Genomic DNA, 23,160 nt, shown 5'->3' on the forward strand with positions numbered 1-23,160 from the left:
TGTTGTTGCTCCACACTGTGCATGCTGCACTGCACACACACACACACACACACACACAGACACACACAGAGACACACACACAAACAGAGGGATATACAATGCTAATGTGAAGGGATCTCCTGTGACGCCCTCTCGTGCATCGTATGAGCAATGCAGTGTTGGAGAATTTAAAGGTACAGTGCATCTTAATCTATTGAATTGGTAAACATGATGACGACAGCCTGCATCCTCCTTCCTCTTCATGATTGTGTACACTCTTGTTTGGCTATATGTCCTGACATCTTGTGTTGTTCGGTGTTTGTGATCAGTTTGAATGCTCTCTCTTCACCTCCCGCTTGTTAAATTGATTTCTGATGGAACACATTCATCAGCCATGAGCAGCACATCTCGTCGGAGGTGTGAACGCAAGAAACATCATTTATAGTTTTTTACTGTTTAGCTGTCAGTGTGAATTTCAAGCCAGCTGCTGTTCATTGTCCTTGTGTGTTTATGTTCAATCAATGCTGTGTTACAGGTAACAGGATGCAGTGCTGGAACATGACTGCTTGACTCTCACTGTGCAGAATAACATATATGACATTATACATGAGCACTGTGATTCACATTACAGCCATAAATCTGAGTTGGAACAATGTGCCAGTCAGTAACATTTAGTGGCATTAATAAAATGCATGTTTTAAAGATTTTAAATGAGATTAAATCATTTGATTTTGTTTAAGAAATGTATCACGACAATGTAACATCTTGGATGCAAATAGTCTCTATTCTGTATGTCAACTCTCTGACAGGTTATTAAAAAAAAAAAATGGAATGGGCAGACAGACTAAAGAAAACCGTTCACTGAATCCAAATTGGAGGCTGAGTTCCTGTATCTCGGACACTGACTATCTCCACACGCAGAGCTTCCACAGACAGCAGCATAGCGACAGTCTGTTCACTGAGAGGAGGAGATGGAGGATTGGACCACAGTGTGTGGATCAGGGAAGGGCGCCGGAGGAAACCATGCCAACATATGGCTGCTCTGGGACTGGGCCAAAAACCAAGATTGTGGATTATCCTGCTTCCTTTCTCCGCTCTACGACCACTCTGAGAGATTAATCAAGGCTGCTATGAGTTTTAATTAGAAGCGAAGATGAGGAGTGTTTAATGATGAATCATATTAAGAGGACCTAGAAGTTAATTATTCTTGTACAAGAACTTTTTTATAACTTCTTTACAACATTAAGTGGGCTGCATGGTGGTGCAGGGGTTAGCCCTGTCCCCCTCACAGCGAGGAGCTTCCTGGTTTGACTCCCCGTCTGACAGGAGCCTCTCTGTGTGGAGTCTGCATGTTCTCCCCGTGCATGCGTGCGATCTCTCCGGGTACTCCAGCTTCCTCCCACAGTCCAAAGACACGCTCCTTAGGTTAACTGGTGACTCTAAAACTGCCCGTAGGTGTGAACTGTGTGGCTGGTTGTCTGTCCCTATATGTCAGCCCTGTGACTGACTGGAGAACAGTCCAGGGTGTACTCCACCTCTCGCACAATCTCGCTGGGATCGGCTCCAGCCCCCCCGTGACACCCATACGGGTAAAAGCGATAGAAAATGGATGGATTGATGGACAACATCAAGTCTGATTCAGTTGCCCTAGCCTGTTTGTAAGGATTCCTTTTTTTTATTTTATTTCTGCAATTAAAATGTCCATTTCTTTTGAATCACATACACCTCCGCTCGTTTCCCCCTCTGCGGCTTGATTTTAGTGCCAGGTAACTCCGAGGCCAGTGATTTATTTTGTGTCTGTATTTTATGTGACGGATAAATCAAACTCTGCGGGAGCAACTTTGAAGCCACTGTGATGAAAAGGAAAAAAAAAAATCTGAAGAAAGATGGTTGTGGATGCGGCTGGTTTGCAGCTCAGTTAATGAGACGGTGACACAGTGAGCCTGTGTGTGTGCGTGTGTGTGCGTGTGTGTGCGTGTGCGTGTGCGTGTGTGTGTGTGTGTTGCTGTCTCACTGGGGAATATTGAGCACAGTCCTTCATCCGCCCAGTAATGCAAGTGAAAAATCACAGCTTCTCTTCATGCAGGATTGTAAGGCTCTCTGGGTCTTAACGTGTGTGTGTGTGTGTGTTTGTGTGTGAAAGTGAGTATGGCAGCATATGTGCAGCATGCAGCTAATCCCCTCACACTGCTCACTGCTTTATTATGTTGAGCTGTTCTGCAGGTTGATTAGCTCGGACTTAAAACCTTCACCTGACAGAGTCCGGACTTAACTGTTGCTCTGAAGCACTTTCATTATTTACCACCCTTTCAATTAAGCCTATATATGCAGCTCATTATTAATTGATTCCATGTAATAAAATTCCTATTCACTTGTCCGAGCACAAAGTGACTCGTAATGAACTATTTCAGTCCAAAGTGCACTCTGGTCAGAAAGAAGAGAAAGTGAATCTAAACTGATGTGAAACTGAGAAAACGATTCATCAGTTATAGCCTAATGATTCAGAGCTTTGGGATTAACAAAGCAAAGGAAAAATAAATAAATAAATAAAAGGCACATCTAAACAAAACCTATAGGCCTAAGTATGAGTCCTGCACACACATCTCTGTGTTTAAAAACAATTACATTCAAATTATGGAGGTCAAAAGGCTGTGAGATTAGAGATGATATAATTAACGTGTGCCACAACTGAATGAGTCACTTACTGCTCGTAGAGTTAGTACTAGAAATATATCACGACAGTTAAAGTGTATTTTCTTGACAAGTCTAGAGGATATTGGAGGAAAAAAACAATCCTTAAAGACCAAGCTGGACACAAGGCCAACACAAACTCATTCATCGTCGCAGAAGCTCGTAAAGCAGCCGCACAGTTGTTTATGGGAGATGTTTTGGTTGGAGCAGGTTACCAAAAAAAAAAGAAAAAGTGTGTCACATTAAAAATGTATGATTCTAGTGGATGAAGGGAGAGACACAGCACGGCTCAGTCCCCAACTCCTCCGGGAAGCAGACACGCCCAAAACACAAAACATGCCACTCAACAACACATCGCGACTTTAAACCGCAAAGCTGAGCGGAGCCACACGCAGCTGCAGGCGGCTCCGGGCAGCCAGCATCACCCGCTCTCAGCCCCGCAGAGCTCCCGCTGCCTCTCCGCTCACTCACAGCCTGCGGGGGGTCGGCATGCTCAGGCTCCCTATCTGCTCGGGTTGTTACCTGAAGCTTGCCGGGGACTTCACCCGGATGTTTCGGCCAGGCGGCGGGCTGGTTTTCCTCTTCTCTCGGTCCGCCATGCCGCCCCGTTAGCAGTCCTCCATTGGCTCCGCCGCGCGGCCGCCCAGCAGAGACACCTGAAGAGGTCCGCCGATGCTGCGATAGGGTGCTGCCTTTGAGGACAGTGGGAAACATGGGAACTCAGCTGAGCTGCGCAACAGTGGTTAAACATAGGTCTATTTAATTATTAGGACATTAACCTACAGCAGAGATTTTTAGAAAAATAAAACAACTTCTATTAGGACTAAAGGGACTTAAAATTGAGCAGCAGGTTAATGAATTCTTAAAGGGCCAGACGCTATTTGTTGACTGTAGTCTACATAGGTATTGAATAGGCCTGCTAAAGAATCAGCCAAAATACAGTCAAAATTATTTGATATGGCTTTCTCATCTAAATAATTTCATGGCAACCACAATCTGGAATAGCTCATAATGTCACCTGAGGGCCTCCTTTTTTGAAAGATAAGGCATATAACATGTTAAGTGTTAGTAAAAATGATTATTCATTGACTCAATTCAAAAATAATAATTGCCCCTTTTCTTTTTTGACAACCATCAGTCTTCCTTATCACCACTGGACTTTAATGTGTCTCCTTCTTTAAAGGGGTTACTTTATTTGAAATTACACAAACACTTGTTCCAACACAAGAACTGAGTTCGACTCTGAGATGTGTTCACAACTCTAATGGACTTGTTTGTGGCACCTGCACGTGAATTCAACGATTACTAAGGTGATAATAAAAAATGCTATCACAAGACAGTTGTGTAAAAAATGACTTAAGTTGTTAGACGTTTCTTGCTTGGGCCTTCTTCTTACATCATCAGCCCTTTTGTTTAAAGTGAGAAGGCAGACTCAGAGGGCAGAACAAACACTCAGCTGTGGGAGTGTCACCCATCTGGGGGAGGGGTTACTTCCCTTTGTGATGTAATGAAGGGAAGATCTCCAAACAGCCTTCTTAAACACATTTTCTGAAAAGTTGAGCAGGAAAAAGATGGAAAGGACTGACTTTTTCATAATTGGGGGGTTTGTAGACAGACTACGGACACATGGTGAGACACACATATTAGTGTTTGATATATATGGTAAAGTGTATTTCGCACAATATGTCACCTTTAACATTAGCAAGAGCAACGACAATATTGATGATGTTAATTATCGCAGTTGAAGTCCAGCAGCTTTAAGATTCACATGACTATTTATGATTATGATAATAGACATAAGACTGATATTTACTTTTTATTTATTTTTAATTGATGGTATGATCAAATTTTGAACATATAATTTTCAACAAGACATCAACAACATAAAAAGTAAACCATCCTCCAACATGGGGAAACATTCAGTGTGAGTAATTAGAAGCTGGACTTTACAAGGAGACCATGAAGGCAGCAGGCAATCCCACAGAGAGCAGAGCGCGATAATGAAAATAAAGAGATGAGAAATACAGAGAAGGATACAAGTGGCAGAACACTGGTTATCAGAAATCAGTATCATGAGTTTAGTATCTGATCTTATTTATTTAATAAAACTGAATAACTGGTCTGCAGGTGACAGGTGCGGTTTAAAATGCAGGTTAAGTACAAACAGTCATTTTATAATCCCCAGAGAAAACCAGCTATAGTGATACAATAGCTGTCAAATTAAAACAAATATTACAAAAAATAATAGCATTCCCTTTAGAGACAGAATACTTGTGTTTCTGAATGAGAATTTAGAGCAGTTGTAATGACAGTAAGAATCCAGCAGAGGGCGACACTGTACACAGAAAAACAACCTCATGTTTTACTGCCATAGAGGAAGTTTGAGAAGCGATGACATGACAGTGTAGCAGGAAAAGACAAAAACACACAAATCATTCTTCCTTCTGTCTTTATGTTAAGCTCCTAAACTTTACATTAACTATTCTTTCTTATTCTTATCTTCCCTTTTCTGCTTTGTTTTTGTATTGCATCCCAGATGCCTTTGTGCCTTTATCTGTTTTATCCTCATCTTTCCCTTCATAACCCCAGAAATTAATCCAAGAAATGCTTCATTGACATATTTTGTATTTGTTAATCTCACATCGTCTGTTAATTCACACTGCAAGTGAATTTAATACACTGGGTAAACTTAAAAATCAGATTATCAGCTTCAAATTCAGCTTCACTTCTTACGTTTCTATCGCCCCCTTCAGGCCATGCCGGAAAAATGTTTTTGCAGTAAAATCTCTACATTTTCAGAAACCCTCTCTTCTTTAATCTTATCTCAAAATGTACTGTGACTGATCCTAAATGGTAGCCTGTCATAATAATCAATCAATTGTGATATTTTGTACAGGACTTGAAGACAATGGAACATAATAGGTTGAATTTGTTGTGCGATGCTGATGATAAAGTGAGAGAGAGAGAGATGTTGTGTTTTCTTGACATTTCTTATCGCAACACATTTTGTATGATCCTTAAAGATGAACTGTTCCTTTAAAGAGACATGTGTTTATCTTTTGGGAAAAGCAGTTCTGTTCTTCTTGTATGTCCTCCTTTACACACCAATTTCTCCCCCTTCACCCTAAAAAAAGACACAAAGAAAACAACAACAACTAAGTATAACTACTGTACAGGTGTTGAACAAAATGATCATTGCTGCAAAGTTTTTTGCACATGCTGTTTAACTCAACACAACACAACACAACACAACACAACACAACACAACACAGTTGAAGTTAAAGTGCTGAACAGATCAGATAGAAAGAAACAACAACAACAATAAGAAAGAACAAGTATCTATTTTGTACCGTGAAACACAAAAACTTACAGAGCAATGGATCCCTTAGCTTGAAGGGTTATATGTTTTAAGGTGAGTCTTAAAAATTCCAATAGTGGATGAGAGGCAGATGTTGGGAGGAAGAGAGTTTCACAATTTTGGTCAAGCAATTAAAAAAAAAAGCCTGATCCCCATCCCTTGTCCTGGATCTAGACATGGACAGAAGGATTTAGTCAGATGACCTTAGTTTATTTATGTTCTAGGTCTCTTTAGGGATTTTTCTTTCCTAAGCCGTTTTCACATTTGCACTCCTGAAAGTTTCTGGAGAATTTCAGGAGGTCTGCCCCTGAAATCCTCCTGGATCTTGTTGTTCACACTCACACCATGTACAGCAGGAGACTATCCCGGTCGGACGGGAGGAGGGGCTGGGGTAGTCTCCTGAGGAAGGACTTGACGTAAAAAGAATGATGCTGAAGAGTTGGGCAAAGCAACAGAGCCCGCAATACGACTCTGTAATGACAATATGTGCCTTTATATCAATGCTATGTGTATTTCTACAGGAATTAGAATATCAACAAAGGATCAGAGATTTTCTGGACATTCTGGCGATCAGAAAATGTAATGCAGCGGTTTCCTTCTGTGCACAAAGATCGTTCCGGTCGCATGCATACAGTCAACGGTCTTGCACTGATCGCAGGGAATAAACGTCACCACCCCATCCCACTTTATCCTGCTTCATTCTCACGGCTCACTCAGACTTTCTGCTGAAAAAAATACTCGGGGTCTGGCAGGAGAAACTCTACATGAATTCAGAATGAAAAATCGGGCTGTTTGCGTTCACACATGCAGCTCCTCCTAAAAAAAAAAAAATCAGGAGTTTTTCGGGAGTTCTGTGCAAGTTTGAAAGCACTGCTACAGGAAAGAACACACAGACAGATATGACACTGTGGCGCAGACAGGGGTTATCCTAATGAAACCGATAAAACACTCACAGGTTGTAGAAGTCAGCGTTGTTGAGCTCCTGCCAGTCCCTCCAGGTGAAGTAATGCGGACAGCCTGTCTCTGGACAGGGTGTGTGTATCTGCTGAGTCAGGCCTGGCCACTGCCTGGACAGCACAAACAGCTTGGAAATCACGGCCAAGATCAGATCCCACAACTGCCGAAACTCTGAGGAGGGGAAAACAGCCGTTTGTCCTGCAGCTGAGTGGAGTATTCGCTCTTATTCTGAAAGAGTGATTACAAATCATTACCCTCGTCTTTCTCAGGTCTCCTGCAGCGTATCTCTATGAAGGGATCTTCATCTCTCTTCTTCTGTCTCACCAGACACAGTCTGTTTCCACAGCAGAGGAGACACTGCTCCCTTCCCACCCAATGAGTCTGGTACAAGGAGCACGTCTTGACGATCACTCTGATGGTTACACACAGTAGATAGACAATGTAGGGACGCTTATGAGTGCTAAAAGTTAAGAAATGCACATTGTTTTAACAACTTTTCATTAGAATATGTATACACAGAAATATGCTACCTGTGAAAGAAGCCGTGTGGAATCTCAGGTAGGAAGTACACATGAACACTGAGGTCATCCTGTCTGTTCTCACCCCACTTTTGGCACACTATGAGCTCATCCTGCAGGTAGATGGGGAACAGACAGGCTCCATTTGGATCTCTCTTGGCCTCACTAGCTGACTTCCACTGTTTCTCACTAGGGGTGAACACTGGTGCATGTGGGTTCAGGCCTCCTCCAACAAGTGTGGGGAGGCAGACCTCAAAATGCTGCAGCAGGGTGAGAATAATGCCTTCCTCTCTTTTGGTTCCCACCACCTCTTCAACCAAGTCGTCGTCATCCTTGATCAGTTTCTCTATCGCTCGGCGGACCAAGATGCGCATGGCTGCGTTGTGCAGGGTGCCTCTGCACCTCAGGTCGTCCACCCAGGTGAACTTCTCTTTAACCAGAGCACCTTCCTGCATGAGAAGGTCTCTGGAGACTCCCTCCAGCTGCTGCACCAGGTCGTGTCTCACAATGGTCTGCAAGAAGGAGGAGAAAGAGTAGAAAAGAGTGGAAATTAATTATTTACATATAGGATGAATCTTAAAGAGTTCATCTGCTTTTATGTTAGCTGACAGTGCAGTCCCTTTTCTTGCCAACCTCTTTGACATTAATATCAAAAAGGCTCCCCGTCTTTCCGAAAAAGGAAAACAGTGTTAATTGAAATACACAGCCAAACAGGAAGCTCCAGTATTCTCAACAGTAGTAAATGTGAACTCAGCCATTTGGGCTAAAATATATATAGCCTATATCACTGAGAGGTGCATTTGAAAAATTAAGGAAGGAGCAGCCTGCGGGGGAAAACGGCTTATGTGGGATCTGTTACAGGAGTTGTATTTTTTCTCTTAGGTAAATTTTAACACTGCTCACCTTGAACATGGAGATGAGGAATGAGGGCTGAATAAACACTCTGTCGCTGAGCACACTGATGTCTTCGTACCAGATGATCACTCCAATCCGATGCAGATATCGCAGGAGGGATTGCAGGATGGTCTTGAGGCTCTCACTGCTCAATTTAACATGGTTTAGAATCAAATCACGCAGTTCTTCAAGTTGTATAATACCTAGTGTGGAAAAATAGAAATCAACGTAAGGTTTTTTTTTCTTCTTCTTTAAACTACTGTATATTGTATTTTTCCTCTGAGTCAGTAACTAGCTTACCATGCTGGGGGATTTCCTGCAGAGCAACAAGAGTATGAATGGCCTGCGACACTGTTTCATAACTTTTTGGTAAAATACACCCAGAACAAAGAAACACACTCTCTGACTGAATGCACGTCAAAACATGACTCCTGAGCTTTCCAATATCCTCCATCTTTGTGCAGTCGATGGTTATAAGATCCAGAACCTACAGTGGAGATAAAGCCATGAAAGTCTGTATATGTAAGGAAAGAAAATGTTAGCATTTTAAGAGTAGCACCTTTCTTTAGGGCTTTTCCAGAGTTGTTTTAAAATGTAACTTCTATGATGAAGGGCATACTTTTGAAAAGGGATATTGATCAAATAGGAATAAAGGTAAGTAGTAAGTTTTCTCTGGGTACTCTGGCTTCCTCCAACAGTCCAAAGACATGCTCGTTATGTGAAATGGTGGCTCTAAAATTGCCAGTGTGACTGGTTGTCTGTCTCTTTATGTCAGCCCTGTGATTGACTGGATGATCTCGCCCAATGACAGGTGGGATAAGTTCCAGCCCTCCCTGACCCTTAACGGGAAAAGCGGTATAGATAATGGATGGATGGATAGATCTGGCTTCTCATTTGGCGACCTGTTCAAGCAAGCATATTAACTAAACTTAAAATATTTTGAATGGTGTGAAAGTTACAAATAAAAAACATTAAGTACCTTCAAATTGTATTCCAAAAGGCAATCCAGCTCATCAAGCTGGTCTGTGAAGAGAGAGGGGTTTGCGTTTTCTTCCAGATTTCTCTTCTGTTGTTTTAAAACTGTCCTCCTGTTTGCCAACCTGCTGTTCACCTTCTCCTCAATGTCTTTCTTCTTCTCCATCACCTCCTCCTGGTCTGTGCACTGGTCACAGTGTGTCCCCACCAGCAGGACCACCGAGTCTGGCACACGCAACTGTATGTTGTTTATCCAAAACCAAAGTTGGTCGTTGAAGGACTGTGGGTCTACAATGCTGTAGCTGATGAAAAACAACAAAAATCAAATAAAAGGCTCATTTCAGAATCTGTGCAGAAGTGAATAAGTAGGCTAAACTATTCACAATAGTGTTTGTTGTTTAGTACTTCCACATAAAAGTACTTACAATCCAAAAAAATAAAAGTAATACAGGACTTAGAGGCTATCTGCTTGTGACATTGTAAGAGGCTACAGCCATGCTGGTGACTATGCAAGACTACTTAGTCAGGGTTTTTCCTCCATCAAATTTTTTTAACGCCCCTAAGCCTCGTCAAAGTCTGATGGGTGTTTTCATGGAGAACACAGTTATCTAAGTACAGCACCATGCTAGTGTGTTATTTCAAACTGCCTGTACAGCTGTACATTCATATGGTGGCAGCACTAATCAATCTGCAAGATTTATTTTTGTGTGCTATGCTGCAGTACAGACAGACAGTCTTTGATGATTTTGTCCTAAATTCATAAACGTTTAGAGAAACAGAAAGTTCATAATTACACTGTCAGGATCAACAAGTCATGGAATCACCTTGACACATTAAAAATGGTTTTCGAGTCGATGGGATTGGTTTTAATAGTCAATAGCAAAGTCACAATTAGCCACAGCTCAGCTTTAGTCCTAACTTGCATATTAAAAATGTATTTATTAAAAGTACCCTTTCCTAACCTAACCCTAACAAGTTCATGTCATGGCTCGATTTCAGGTCAAATGTATATATCTAAAGATTGAGTGACCTAATATTGTAGCTTACCTGGCTAAATCAACAGTGAGGATGACAAGGGCTCGTGGCGTGATGAAGACATGGTGAGTCAGGTAGTACTCTTCCTGCCCAGCAAAGTCCCAGAAAAGGAAGCGGATTCCCTCAGCGTAGAGTTGACTGATTTCTATTCCTTCAGTCCGGTTCTCCACTGCTATGGCCACAGGCTTGCCCTCCCTCAGGCTGCGGCAAAGTGTGGACTTCCCTGCCATAGAGCAGCCCAGGAACATGGTCTTGACTGTCCAGGCACTGCGTGTGTTAGGGTTTTCATCCATATGTTGGAAGTAGCTCTGGATGTCCATGACCCCTCCAGCGCAGACTTCCTCTGGTGGGCACCTCAGTGGGTTTCCCATGGCTTTGCACACGGTCAGCTCACAGGTACCATTGTGAAAGAGCTGGGACGGGAGCTCGGTCAGTTCGTTCTTCTTAACAAAAAGCTCCTTCAATTTTGTTAGACCAACGAGCGGTTGGATGTCTTTCAGGCAATTCTTGGAAAGATCCAAGTAAGTGATACAGGTGCCTTGGTTTATGTCTGAAGGAAGCTTCGTAAGGCGATTGGTGCTGAGTTTGAGGAACTTCAACCTCCTGAGATTTGGAAAGATTCCCTCTGGGATGTGTCTGATGTTGTTCTGGTTCAAGTAGAGTTCCTCAAGTTTCTGCAGGTTGATCAGTTCATGAGGAAACTCCATTATCTTGTTCCTTGAAAGATTCAGCTGAACGAGGAAGGGGAATCTGGAGATGCCGGTGACCCGTTTCAGTTTGTTCCTCTGCAAATCCATACTTCTAGTATGTACTGGAACATCCTGAGGAAGGAACTTGCGCTTCTGTCCTGACAGGTCACAAAACTCCCAACTGGTTGTTTGGTCTTAGTAAAAAGAATTACAGTATATTTGAGATATGGGCACTGTTTCAATTAGCAGGTTTACAATAGTTCATTCTTAATGAGTCATTTGACCTGAAGGTTTTAAACAGCCCATATTCTGCCCTTTTTGGGGTTCATATATTTAATCTATGTACCTACTTTTGTACGTTCACAATAGCTAAAGTCCGAAAAAAGTGTCTGTTTTCATGTACTGCTCCTCCTTGCTCCCTCTACGCTCTGAGTCCGTCAGCTACGCTCTGAGTCCGTCAGCTACGCTCTGTTGAGTCCACACTGTTAGAGCCCACGTGTGCCAAGTCTGCTCTGATTGGTCTGCCGATCCGCTTTGTCGTTATTGGTCAGTTGCTCAGCACACTTCTCGGAAATTTCAACATGAGCTGCTGGGCTTGCCACAACGAGCCAATGGGCTTGGATCAGTGATCTCACACTGACAATGACGCAGCGCTGACAAATTTTTATCGAGGGGGGCTAGAACCGAGCGTTACATGCAGCTAATGCTACAGCTAACAGGAGGACATAGGAGAAGCCGCGTTTCCGCGGACTTTTAATCTTTGCACATAGATGTGCCTAAACATGCACAGGACACTTGGAAACACACTAAAGGGCATATAAAACCAGAAAAAGCATAATATGGGACCTTTAAAAGCCAAGCTGTCCCAAAACTCAGTTAACCCTTTTTCTTAGAACAAACCACTAAGTAAACTACAGAGATAATCGTCCATCTGGTCCAGGTTTCTGATCACTGTCTGTTATCTGCAGCAGGGCAGACTTAGGGAATAATGGTTTAAACAGCAGTACTGTATAAGGGACATTGAGAATCTGCTAGCATTCAGTATGAAAATAAATGTTAAGTATTTAAAGTTAAGGTAACAGCTAATATTTTGATTCTCTTTTTCATCTAAGAATCATTTTCATTTTTGAATCAAGAATTGGCCAACACCTGGCTGTTGACCTGGATTACATGTAAACTGGTTAGACTGTAGCTCTAGGCTTTGTACATTCCAAGACTACGCCTCCACTGAGTTTGTAACTGACACGCACTTTCTAAAGATGTCTCTAAATCAAGGCCAGCTACAGAGATATGATATTGGGATTGGGAGACTTGCGATTGGGAAGCATAGTCTCATATCTTGACGTGGCAGTATCACTTAAATACATTGGTCTACTTCTGTGGTGGTGAAAATGACAAATCAAATGTTTCTGTAACTCAAAGTCATTGTTGTGGATACCTACAGTACGACTAATTAACAAGCAAAGTGTGGCTTAAATGCAGACAATGCTGTTAGCCATGGGTTATATAACACTGAATGGTGTCACACATCTGTTTTTATGGCTTTGTTATTTATGGTTTATGTTTCCTCAAAGGTCAGCGCTCTAATGAGCTTAGTTCCACTAATGTTCAACTCTTGACTTCTATGATGCGTATGTGCCTCCGCCAGTTCACGCATAAAAAATATTAATTTGAAGTTTACATATTTGGGATGTTTTTTTTGTTGCTGGACAAGCCAACTCTATTATTTTCTCTCTTTTTTTTTTAAACATGCAATTTGTTCAAAATGATATGCAAGCTCAAGTCAGTCCTTCAAAAGTGAAATTGAAAAATGTGACAAAATGCAGCAGGGTCATGGCTGCCGGAATCCCAAAGAAGTTCATCGTCAAATTCTGAAACTACTCTTTAAGCTTGTGTAGAAATACCTTTAAAGTTGGGAGTTCATTAAGAAATCTTCAGACAATGATCAGAAACCTGGAGGTTGTTATAAGTCATTACTACTTAGGATACTCTTGTTCTTGTAAAACCCTAATAATCCACAATTGGATAAAAGACAGAGCAAGATATACATGACACTTAAAACTGAACTGGAGCAGTCTGGTTGTGTCTGGTGATGCAATCACTTAGGTAAAAATAAGAAAAAAACTGAACTGAGAGGAAAAAGGGATTCAGCATTTAAACATGATTAATCTTTGACGCTGTTGTAGTCAACCTCAACCCTTAAAAGTGAGGAGCACAGATTGCGATTATACAGAATCAAATGTTCTCTCACTAACTTTAACCATCTACATAGTAGTTGTATTTTTGAGTTTAGTCCACCTTCTTCTTGTAAAGCTCCCGGGCTTTGTTTAAATGAAATTGAAATCATGTTTTACAAAACATGAGGCATCACTGGAAGTTCCTTAGTGAGTATAGATATTTTAAAAGCATTATGCCCTCATGTAGAAATCACAGTGTCTTTTACTGTCCCTAAAAACAGAGAAGCCAGCACCACCAACTGTAATCGCAAACTTCTATCAATAATCCAAATAAATAGTAGGTTTCTTACCGTTTACTGGGAACATTTTCCAACCTTCAGGTATTTAGTGTGCTGAACAAAAGGGTGTCTGCCTGATTATTGGCTCATAGTGTAAAACACCAGTGGATAGCAGAAGTAAAATGCAGAACTTCCCATAACTTCTCAAAAGTAAAAACCCAAGGGGCAACCTCAGGCAACCTCCGGTGTCGAAAAATGAAGCCAATGCAGAAGTACAAAAAACTGCAGTTCCTCGAGGTTCCGCTTCAGCCCACAGCCAAAAAAACCTGTTTTTACCACAGGAATCAACATGTTTACAGCCTGGTTCAAAAAACGAGATATATCTGATAAATTGACGGCCCCTTCTCCTCACACTTTGGGGGGGGGGGGATTTCTTTTATAACTCATCGGATTTTATTCTATTAAGGAAAATGGCTATGCCCATATTAGGGTTGTGGTAGATTTGATTGACAGCTCTGCGCGCTGCATCTGTCTGTCAGTTCAGCAGCAGGTCAGGTCAGTTTTTCGGTCAATTTTCATTAAGTGATATAGTAGTGTTATATTTACTGTATACTCATGTGTCGGTATTTATATTTATGGACCTAGCTTGTTTAGCATTAGCTTGTAAACCAGTCGGCTAACTGTACTCAGTGTAGTCCATTATTTACATTATTTACATTATTTACAATGGTTTAGAAATGTTTGTTGTTAAGATGTTGAACATAATGAGTTTGTGTGATGTTAGAAGCTAAAGGTTCACCTCGGTGGTTAACCACAGACTGTAAATATGGTTATCTGACGTTATGATGAATGTTATACTCCACGGAAAAACAAACTTTGTGTAGTAATTATCCGTCAGTAACATAAACTGAGCTCAACTGAACCTAATGTGCTGTGTAGGTTATAGAGGATGACATTAAAGTTACATGGTTGATGTAGTGTCTTAAGATTTGTACAAACTGTTACCAAATTTTAAAAAATATCACTTTGTATGAGTTCAGGGAAATTTAATATGGTTATTAATATAGTTCTTAATCGTTACAGATGCTCTTACACAGAATATAGCAGTAGAAATATAAAATATAAATAACATATGGAATGAAAATAAGATATAAAGCAATTAGTACAAGAAATAGTTTGAAGAATACAGCCATGTACCGAGCTCATTTTAATAATAAATGAGCTACTGTATGTTCTGTACTAAAGCACAGAGAGTTGGGACCTGTTAATGATTTAAATAATTCAGGTTATATTTGTTTCATGTTAAGATGAAGTACTATCCACAATAAACTGCTTAATTTTTCCTCATACAAAATCTGAGACAATTTGATGTGGAATATCATTGTGTGAGTGAGAGAGCTGAAAATAGAATGATTACAATAAGGTTTATCTTCTTAACTTTGAATAGATGTTGATTACCTGAATACTGTACCTTTGTTGTCTGGGTAGTACACTGTTGAATTTATAAATGTACTCTTACACACAGATGAATACAGAAAATGCACAAACAAATTGATTTAATGAATAACTGCTATTTTCTCTCTTTCTTTGCCATCCTGAAGACCCCTCACTAAAAGTCCATGTTCTCCTGGATCCATGTCACATGCTCGAGCTTCTTCAGAATGACTTTTCAACAGTTGAAGTTCTGCTGAGAGAAGATGGCCAGCAGATAAGACGGCAGTACATGAAGGAGCTCCACAGGCTTCAGCAAGAGGAGGAGGGTTTGCACCTTGGAAGACTGTATTCATGCTGTTCAAATAAAAATAGATCTCCTCCAAACAACTTTCTTCCCATTTTAAAACCCTTTGTCCAGTTTAGATGGGAGAAGTTGATATTATGTGATATTGATCTGGGAAGACTACATTTCTAAATCATTTTTAACTGTGTTTTTATTCACAAGTTATTGATCTTATTTACTCTCCATGTATCTTGATTTAAAAATGGGGCTGTGTTTAAGGTCATCATTTTGCAATGACTCTGTTCCATCCCATTATAAGAAATGAACTACATTAGTATTCGGTAAAAAAAGGAGTGCATTTAAATAGAAATATTAATTTAATCTGAAAAACTACATTCAAAAAGCCTGTTTTTACAGCAGAGATTAACATGTTTACAGCTTGGTACAAAACAAACAAATAGGTGTGATTAGTTCATGTCTCGATCGACACACTGTAGTCGTTTGATTTGATGAAGGATAAGAGTTATTCACAATAAGGCGTGTAGCTGACCAGCTTGACAGGCGGGTGCGGTGTAACGGTTTGTCAGGACGCTTAAAACACGCCTCAGCCTCAGCTTTCAGCCTGTGGGTGTCATCACTCAGGCCATCCGGGGGAGACCTCCCTCACAGCGAGCTGTTGAAGAGAAGCAACCGAAGTCCACCCCAGAAGAACCAACAAATGCAGATGTTGTTGAGGCTCAGGTTTCTTCCTCTGTCTCTGCAGCTCTCTGGGCACCTCGATGGACCAGTCACCAATAATCCACACTGTGTCTATAGGAGAAATACAAACGTGTTCAATTAATGCCTCAGACAAGACAAAATAGACAGTTAACTACATGTGACAGCTCAGGCTGTTTTTTTGTTATTAGCCACATCTGCAGGAATAATATTGAACAAGGTAGCTACAACTCATAATAATAGATGCCAGTCTTAAACACTATTTATTCTAATACTTAAAGTTTTTGGTGTGAAGCTGACACTGTCCACAGACTCCATGACTTCACATTGTTCTACAGAAAACAAATGTCTTATAATAAATACTAAATATTTATTATTATTTATTATTATTATATAATATGTTTACCCACATCGCTGTTGACATCAGTAAATATAAGACACAGACATTCCTCTTTTTCTCAGAACAGTAACATGAACTGTATGCTTTGTAATATTGATTTCTTCTGGATGTCTCAAATATTTATTTACAGTCTATGGATAAAACTTTTCTAATGTATTGCTCTGCTAACACTGACAAAGTCTAGTAACTGCTCTGACAAACCATAGTTGTATATTTTAAAAAGTGTAGTTTTAAGACTTTAATTAAATATTTGCATTGAATATAATTCGTTTTAACTGTGTTGTAGAAAAGTTAAATGTTAACTTATTGTTTATAGCGATAACTCCGGACGAGCAGGAATAGGGGATGATAGCAGCCTAGCTGTTAGCTATGCTGTGAAGTGGACTGCTAACGTCGAGCTGAATGGGCGGAGTTAAGTCCCGCCGGTCCCGCCTTACTTTGGATCAACTTTGGATCAACTGTTGATCCAAAGTTAGGTTGAGACTGCAAATCCAATATGGATGCGGCCCTCGATTGGACTCATTTGCTGCCTATGTAACAGACGGGTCAGGGTTCGTCCAGTAATATTTACAGTCTATGGTAAAAACCCACAGCTTTCTGTCGATACATTTACAGAAAAGATGGTAGTTTCAATTTGTAAGATTTTTATAGAGTAGCGATTTTTAAAGCAAAAAAACACTCCAACAAAACCCCTTAATGTGGCCCTAATACTCCTTAGTATCCTCCCACTTGCTCAAGGTGAATTATTAGTATTTTCTGCTGCTTTCAGACTTCAGCTCACCTCAGGGAACTTGCAGAAACATGTCTGGGTAAAGTCAGAGGTAAAAATATGGCTGTTTACATTCCGGGTTGCGATTTGCCAGGGGGAGGGGGATTTCCCCCCCTCTGGTCTATATAGCCCTGCCTCTGCTGAATTAATTTTATATCCGCTGGGGACAAAATGTACATAATGCACATTTTTAATCATTCAACGTTTCCTGCTGTTACACGATGAACGAGTATGCTGTTTCTATTGTCTGAATCTATGTACCTGTGTTTCTATGGGTTTCTTGTTTTCACCTGGCTGCAAAACAAATTTTCCCTTGGGGGAAATAAAGTTGAATGTTTTATAGATACCAGTAAGTGCCTGTTGTCAACACAAGATGTTGCTACTTACGTATTCCTCCAATTCTGCTCTTGGGAAATGCTTACTTCAATGTCATCTTTAGGGATCATAACAGGTGTACAGACATTGGTGTGAAATGTGTAAAAGCACCGCCACTGGGAAACTGTATTGTTGCATCACACACCATTGCATTAGTACGACAACAAGGGAAAATGACTCAATAGATCTATTTTAATGCTGCACAGCAGTAATCACTGGCATTACACACATACATAAAAAGGAAGTTGTAGTTATTATTCAATGCAAGCACCATCTGAGAACTGAAACTCAATATATGCTTTATGCAAAACGACTTAGCAGACATCATGGCTGCCAACAAATATCTACAGCAACAAAAAATACACAACAAATCACAATTCGTTATTCGATGGGTCACACTATTGTGGAAAAAGGCAAAGTTTAGCAAACAGCTTGTTTAGAACATTGTGTGTGTTTCGTGTTTTAACCAAACATTAATATAACACAAAAGACTGGATAACATCGATTCAGGGAGTTTAGGACTTAATCATGATGGTTTTTTTTTTTTACATTATTGAATCATCCTTTGAGAATTGAAAGCAACACTGCATCCAAACACGTCAAGCTGAGTAGTCAAAGGTGGTAACAATGTGTAATTTCTCCTGTGCTGCAGGAGGAGCTATGCCAGGTTTGTCAAGAAAGGATGGTCATCAAATTGAACTAGGCTTGAACACTTGAAGTTCTGTATAACAATCACTGGAGTAGAGTTTGGAGACATGTCTATCTAAAAGTGTATTTATCAAATACAATTTTAGACTTTTGAATGATTCCTCTTGAAAGCTGAAATGTTAGTGGCAGGAGTGTCCCTTTAAACAGGCAGCTTCTGTTTGTTGGCTGTTTTCAAGTTTCCACAAGAGACATAAAGCAAGCATGACTGCTCTCTTTTCCCATTTGTAGAAATACAAAAAACAGCTATGGCTGGTTCCATTCAGTTGTTATGAAAAAATATGGGGATATATTTTAAAATGACTGACATAATCACATTTAAAAGCAACTTGAGGCCACACAATCAGTTGAAATAAAATTAAATCTGATTTCCACTGAAATCTCATGTAATGGACCAGAATTAATTCCTTGACACACTCATAGTGTAGAGGGGCACATGTGAGTTCAAAGACTTTTCCAGAGTGCTTATAGAGTCCGCACAATGCTGTAATTCAACAAAGGTGACACAAGTCTTCAAACACACTGATGATTCCCAGTTCATAACTAGTTTCCTTTCCATTTGGCATGCTGGGCAGAACAAAATGGTCTTCTTCAGGAGTCTTTGTTTTCCACGAGTTTCCTGTCACACATGAACTTGTGGACATATCCATTAGGATTGACATCAAGTGTTAGGAAGCTCTGTAGCCACGGACTCTTCTGAGCTCCCACCACAAACTCCTCAAGTGTAATCTCACCTACAGCACAAACAGAACAGCTTTGAGGTCATCATTAACATGAAGGGAACCAAACATCTTTAAAGGACTTTGATTGAGTATGCAGTCAACTTACCATCGCTGTTCACATCGACCTCTCGAAAGATGCACTCACACACCTGATCAGAAGTGAGGGTCACTGTTCCTGTTGCATCGAGCACAGAGCCTTTCTTTATTCTGTAAATAATCTGAAAGACAAATCAGCAATTTGATTGTTTCTGATTTTATTCTAGTGTTGACAAATTGTGTGGTTTGTAGTCAAGCTAGTGACATAGCTAGGTCAAGAGATACTAAAGTCAGTCAAATGGCCTGTATGTCCCTATACATTACTGAAGAGTTATCATCTACCCTATGGCTATTAGTTACCACTGCAAACCAAAACGTCACTGCGACCTTGAACTGACCCAGGTTGTGTTGATGCGAGCTCTAGGTATGACAATGTCGATACCACCTACCTACCCTACCACATGGCCACTTCTAGCCCCTACAACTCAATCATGTAGGCTGATGGACAGCAAATAAGAATTTATTTTTTCAAAACATTAAGTTCACAAAGTGACTGACCTTAAGTTATTGAGATGTCAGCATGTTAGCCTTGAGCTTAAACCATCTCTGTACCTATTTAACCAAGCTACAGGCTATTTGTTTGCATTTAAGTTGGGTTGTGACTGAGATTGCTTAAGCTGTTCCATGTTGTCCTGAAAGTCCTATACGTATAAAACCCTACATTAAAAAGTTTTGATTTGAACATTTCTGAAAGATCAAATCTTAAATTAAATCCAATTGCAACTGGACTTGGATGAAGTTCATTAAGACCCACCTTTTTCAGGAACTTCAACCACTTTCAGTTTCCTTAGGACTGACATGGATGATTCATCTTTATATTTAAACTATCAGATCATCTCTTCACCAAATACAAGATATTAGATTTGGCATTTATTAAAAGCATAACTAGGGTGCATTCACACCTAAACCGTTTAGTCGGTTTCAAACAAACTCTTCCAAGTGCACCAGAGTTTAGTTCGCCGTCGGTGAGAAAGCATTCCGAACCAAACGAGTGAAGTGAACCAAAATGCAGTCGTGGGTTGAATTTGGCCGTCTGTAAACGACATCAGTAGGTTTTTCGTGCTTATGTTAGCATTGGTAACAACCTTCAGTCCTCCTTACAGGTTAACGTGCTCCTGCCTGTGCTTACTGTGGTTAATCTACACATCGCTCCTGACGATATGCCAGTTTACCCTGACACAGCCTACATGTAACTTTATCCCCATTTTATAGATGAAAATACTGCAAAACTGTGTCGCGCCACAGGATGCCATTCTTCCACTGTCTTGCTGTCTACTTTCAGGACATAGTGCAGCATTAGACAACAACAACAAAGAACTTGGATTCTATGAAGACAATGTGTGTACTGTCTCTGTTACACGTTATATTTGCGCAAAAAGTTGATGTGCAATATGTGAATTAGTATATTAAAAAGTATCTTAACATTAAAACATCTTTTGTCCCCCATGTTTATAACAAATATGTCGGAAAGTCGGGCACCAGGTCGGGTTGTTCCGACTTGAGCAGGCGTTCATGTACATTTTCCAACTCCGAAACTCGTTTTCAGGTGTGTCCGACACCACATGAAAGCAACTACAGCCCCAACTTGTGATGAATGGCTACGATACACACTTGACAGGCTTTGCTGTGCTTGACAAACTTCAGTCTGAAAGCAAACCGAACCAAATTAAAAATGCAACACTGTCGCAACTTCACCCCTAAAGTCCACCAAACTTTATATGTGAAAGCGACCGAAGGCTGTAACTCAGCCACGAATGCAATGAAGCAAGCGTTAAGTGTAAGCAAAGTTCCTCAGAAAAGCATCATCACTTCTTTTTACCTTAACAATTTTCCGTAGTTCGCTTCTGTCAAGATAACCGTTGTCGTCGCTGTCAAACACCTTGAAGGACCATCGCAGCTTATCTTCAAGTTTTCCTCGGAGGACAAGATTAAGTGCAGCCACATACTCTATAAAGTCCATTGTGTTATCCTGTAAACAGGAAAACATTATTATCCTAACCTAAACATGCTATTATACAGAGGATTATGGTGGTTGTTCATATTGCCCAGACATTTATTTGAGGACTCAAAATTTTACTCACGTTATTCATATCAAATGCTCTGAAGATGTTGTCCATGTAATCAGATTCGGGTGTGCCAGTCTGTACTCCAAACATCTTCTTGAACTCATGCAGGTACAAAGATCCACTGGGGCACTCCTTGATGAATGACTTATAGAGGTCCTGGATGCTTATTAACTCCAGTTCGACATCCTGGTACTGTGCTTGTTGGTTTTGTCCCATGTTTAGTCCAAATCCTACCACTCCAGCAAAACCGAAAAATAATCTTTTGTATGCGAAATTAATAAATACATATGCATTACTAATGTAGTATTCCAGATAAATCCTGCAGTGAATCGTCTGGTAGTGTCCTCATGGCTGCTGTCAAAGGTCTCTGCATCAGCTCAGGGGTCGAGAGTTGAAAGGTGTGTAATAATGTGATGCTGGACCACGACCTACCAATAAGCTTATTTTTAGCCAGTGTTGTTGTCAAGCTGTCTTTAAAGCGCTAATCCACACGCCTTATCCTATCTTGAACCTTTAGCAGCCAAGGGTCACTGGTTCCCTTTATGCTCTGGCTTACTGAAAGGGCAACTGCGAAAATGTGACTTCAAGCCCTTGTATATAACCAGATGTACTGTAGTACTTTGTAGTGCATTTCATAATGTCCGAATTATGTCATGCTCTCTTCACTGCTAAAAGGTAGCTGAATTCAAATTGAAAGCTCTTACCAGAAAAAAGGAAATGAGTTAAGTTTGATTATTTAACCATCCACTACAATATGCAGATGATGTTACCATCTTCACATCACTCATTTACTATATGATCCCATCTTTACCGATCAACATCCAGTGTACCATGGTATATCTGATAATTTTCCCAATCAAAATTGTCAAAAAAACAACTCACATGCTCTTCAGTCCGCCCAAAAGTTTGGTGAATCCACCGTTTCACCATCATAGGAGAGACACTAAGGATGATGGAGTCTCTCAAATAGAGTGGCATTATACTGGATAGTAACCTTATTCATTAATTAAAATGGATATTTACAAGCATAATCAGTGAAGCTTTCTGTTAAATATCTCAATAGTTTGTTGACCGATCTTCTCGTCTAGAAGCATTTTTGAGACAGTTCTTCTTTATGGCGCCATTAATTCAATAGAAAGAAACCCTAAAATATAAATGATCTAGCCAGCAAACTCATTGGTATTCCCACCCTCAACTTATTGGATTGTGTCGCTTCATCCTTGATCCACAAAGTAACCATAATTATACATGATCCAGGGCGTGAACTCCACCAGCAGTTTACTCCCCTTCCCTCTGGACACAGGTACAGACTGCACATGTGCAGAGAGGCTCTTTTTAGAAAGAGCTTTCCCTAGCCATATGAGCTTTAAATAATTCAGCTCCTACAATACGATCCATCTAAACATCAATCTCTTAAACTACTTTTTCAGGGCGAGAATAGGCTTATTTAATCTATTGATGCATCCCTGTGTCCTAGAAATTAAACTATAAGTTCCTGCTATTCACTCTTACTGTGTTATTTAACCATCCTGTTATACTCAAATGTACTTATCTGTGATGAATTGGACCCAAACATTTTAAAACTCCTAAAAAATGATAATCAAAATGTTTACCCACATTTCTTTTTCACATACTTTTCATCTTTGTTGACAACCTAAATGTATCTTTGAATAAAGCACAACCCATCACATTCACCACCTTAAACATCCATAATATCTATTATGTCACTATGCAAAACTGTTCAAATCACCACAAAAAGTCACAGATTTACTTACAATTGTCTTTTTGTTTCATTTTAATGGATTTATATTTTAATAGTAGGGTAAAAAAAGGGCATATTGTACCCCTTTTCCACCTTTTCAAACAGTCCCCTGCGGTCTAAATGAAACATCTGTGCTGTGCTTTGGTCAAAATATAACATGAATCAAGCACCAGAGGAGGTTTGTGACCCTGTATAAACCAGCTCTCAGAGCGCTCAGTTTTGGTGTGTGTCTCTTTAAATACAATGAACCCCACACTGAGTTTTCCCGGTAGACATCACT

General features: G+C 40.3%; 3 protein-coding genes across 3 annotated transcripts in view; all 3 read right to left on the reverse strand.

The window, feature by feature from the left end:
- mapk8ip1b (mitogen-activated protein kinase 8 interacting protein 1b) overlaps positions 1–3,346 on the reverse strand; it is a 53,235-nt gene extending 49,889 nt beyond the window's left edge. The window contains exon 1 of the mRNA XM_020647637.3: positions 3,193–3,346. Coding sequence (XP_020503293.2) covers positions 3,193–3,269 — 77 coding nt within the window. The 5' untranslated portion in view covers positions 3,270–3,346. The remainder of the gene's footprint in view (positions 1–3,192) is intronic.
- A 1,127-nt stretch (positions 3,347–4,473) lies between these two features.
- si:ch211-210p4.6 (malignant fibrous histiocytoma-amplified sequence 1 homolog) lies at positions 4,474–13,799 on the reverse strand. The gene is made up of 9 exons (XM_065952658.1): positions 13,624–13,799; positions 10,420–11,290; positions 9,377–9,674; positions 8,698–8,884; positions 8,407–8,600; positions 7,516–8,015; positions 7,240–7,397; positions 6,982–7,156; positions 4,474–5,794 (listed from the first exon to the last, which is right to left on the reverse strand). Exons 1-9 carry the CDS (start codon positions 13,637–13,639, stop codon positions 5,707–5,709), a joined length of 2,487 nt encoding a protein of 828 aa, XP_065808730.1. The 5' UTR covers positions 13,640–13,799; the 3' UTR covers positions 4,474–5,706.
- Positions 13,800–17,714: 3,915 nt separating this feature from the next.
- LOC109994339 (guanylyl cyclase-activating protein 2-like) lies at positions 17,715–21,521 on the reverse strand. Its single transcript, XM_020647634.2, has 4 exons — positions 21,134–21,521; positions 20,872–21,021; positions 19,063–19,174; positions 17,715–18,968 (listed from the first exon to the last, which is right to left on the reverse strand). Exons 1-4 carry the CDS (start codon positions 21,332–21,334, stop codon positions 18,826–18,828), a joined length of 606 nt encoding a protein of 201 aa, XP_020503290.1. The 5' UTR covers positions 21,335–21,521; the 3' UTR covers positions 17,715–18,825.
- Between the last annotated feature and the right edge of the window lie 1,639 nt (positions 21,522–23,160).

The sequence above is a fragment of the Labrus bergylta genome, chromosome 3, assembly GCF_963930695.1.
Source record: "Labrus bergylta chromosome 3, fLabBer1.1, whole genome shotgun sequence".
Taxonomy (NCBI): Eukaryota; Metazoa; Chordata; class Actinopteri; order Labriformes; family Labridae; genus Labrus; species Labrus bergylta.